Source organism: Arachis ipaensis, chromosome B02, assembly GCF_000816755.2.
Source record: "Arachis ipaensis cultivar K30076 chromosome B02, Araip1.1, whole genome shotgun sequence".
In the NCBI taxonomy this organism is placed as follows: Eukaryota; Viridiplantae; Streptophyta; class Magnoliopsida; order Fabales; family Fabaceae; genus Arachis; species Arachis ipaensis.
In genome coordinates, this window is record NC_029786.2 from 61,360,633 (window position 1) to 61,362,077 (window position 1,445).

A 1,445-nucleotide genomic window follows, 5' to 3' on the forward strand; every position below is an offset into this window, starting at 1 on the left:
TTCCTAATTTTATTTGTGAATATAAATTTTTATAATTTATTTAAATAGTGTCTATTTCAATATTAATGAAATAAAATTGTACAAATAAAAATTAAAATAGACAAAAGTAGTATCTAGTAACACATCATGCCTATATAATGTACACATGATATAATATATAATTAAAACAAAACCTAATCTAAAATTTATACAAATTGCATATTTACAATGCAAAATAATATATAGTTAAATACTTATAATATTATGAATTTTCACTAAACTAACTAGTAATAAAAGGGTAAAGTATACTTCTTGTCTTCTTCACTGATGTCGTGCCAGTAAAAGAGGGCTACTTAGCTACTAACAAAACGCAAAAAGTGAAAGGAAGTTTCTGATAAGAACATATTCAATTTCAGAGACTTAAAAATGAAAACAATGGAAATTCAAAATGTGTTTTCAATATTTCTCTCTTCAGAAAATATTTCCAGAAATCATTACCTAAAGTTTTTAACCTAGCATGTTTTCAAATTCATTTTTGGTTTGTGAAAATAAGAAAGCAAACTATTTAGTACACCCTAAATATTTCAATAAATGTAAATTTCTTGAATAACATTAATGGACATTCACAAACGTGTGTTTATCCCTTAAAGATTTATTGGAGCTATGATAAGTGGGACCACTAAAATTTGGTCTTGATCTGAGTGTCTAGTTCTGTTGAATAATTCTTTTTGAAGAACCCAAATTTATTAGACATTCAGTGGTATTAGCCAGGCCCACTTGAGGGACAAGGTTTCGTAATTATCCTTGAATTTGGAAAATCGTGTCACTTGTGTGCTTTCATGCATCTTTACATTTCTCCAAATTACAAGATTGTAACTGGAATGAATGCTTGCAGAGGAGCTTGTAACAGGCTTATCCCGTGTGTCTTGGGAAAAAGTAGATGTTAGCTTCCACAGTAGCAGACAGAGGTTTGCTGCGCATAGTGTTATACAGGTTTGTGTTTCGCAGTCCACTATGCTTGTCGATTATTATAGCAGTATTTCATTTTAAACCCGACTATATTTCTTTGGCATAGATCCTTTAACTTGCACTTGTCCATCATAGTTTAAAATTGCTATTTTACAGGTCAAAGACCGAAGCTCACACATAGAAGGCGCAGATGTCATACAGCACATGATTGATCATTTTCTTACATAAATCCATTTGTCCGTAGAGTTATGTGTTTCCCACTTAGCCTTATACATTTTGCACAGGTAGGTCTAGAAATGTTCAGCTAGCCATAGCTAAATCTTATTGATGCAATGATGCTAATATTAATTTAAACCTGAAAATGAATTGGTTGCAGGGTGGAAGCATTGGTCATGACGTCCCTGTAAGTTCTTTATTTGTTTTAGGTGAAGCAGCAGTTAAAGTTTTGGCTATGTATAATTCTTGACTATGTATAAAATATGTATGTATATGTAAAG

General features: G+C 31.0%; 1 protein-coding gene across 1 annotated transcript in view; it reads left to right on the top strand.

Moving 5' to 3' along the window:
• Positions 1 to 1,233, top strand: part of LOC107625341 (putative lipase YOR059C) — a gene marked incomplete in the record, with an annotated part of 6,390 nt that extends 5,157 nt beyond the window's left edge. The window contains 2 exon segments of the mRNA XM_021115863.1: positions 875 to 972; positions 1,105 to 1,233. Coding sequence (XP_020971522.1) covers positions 875 to 972; positions 1,105 to 1,176 — 170 coding nt within the window.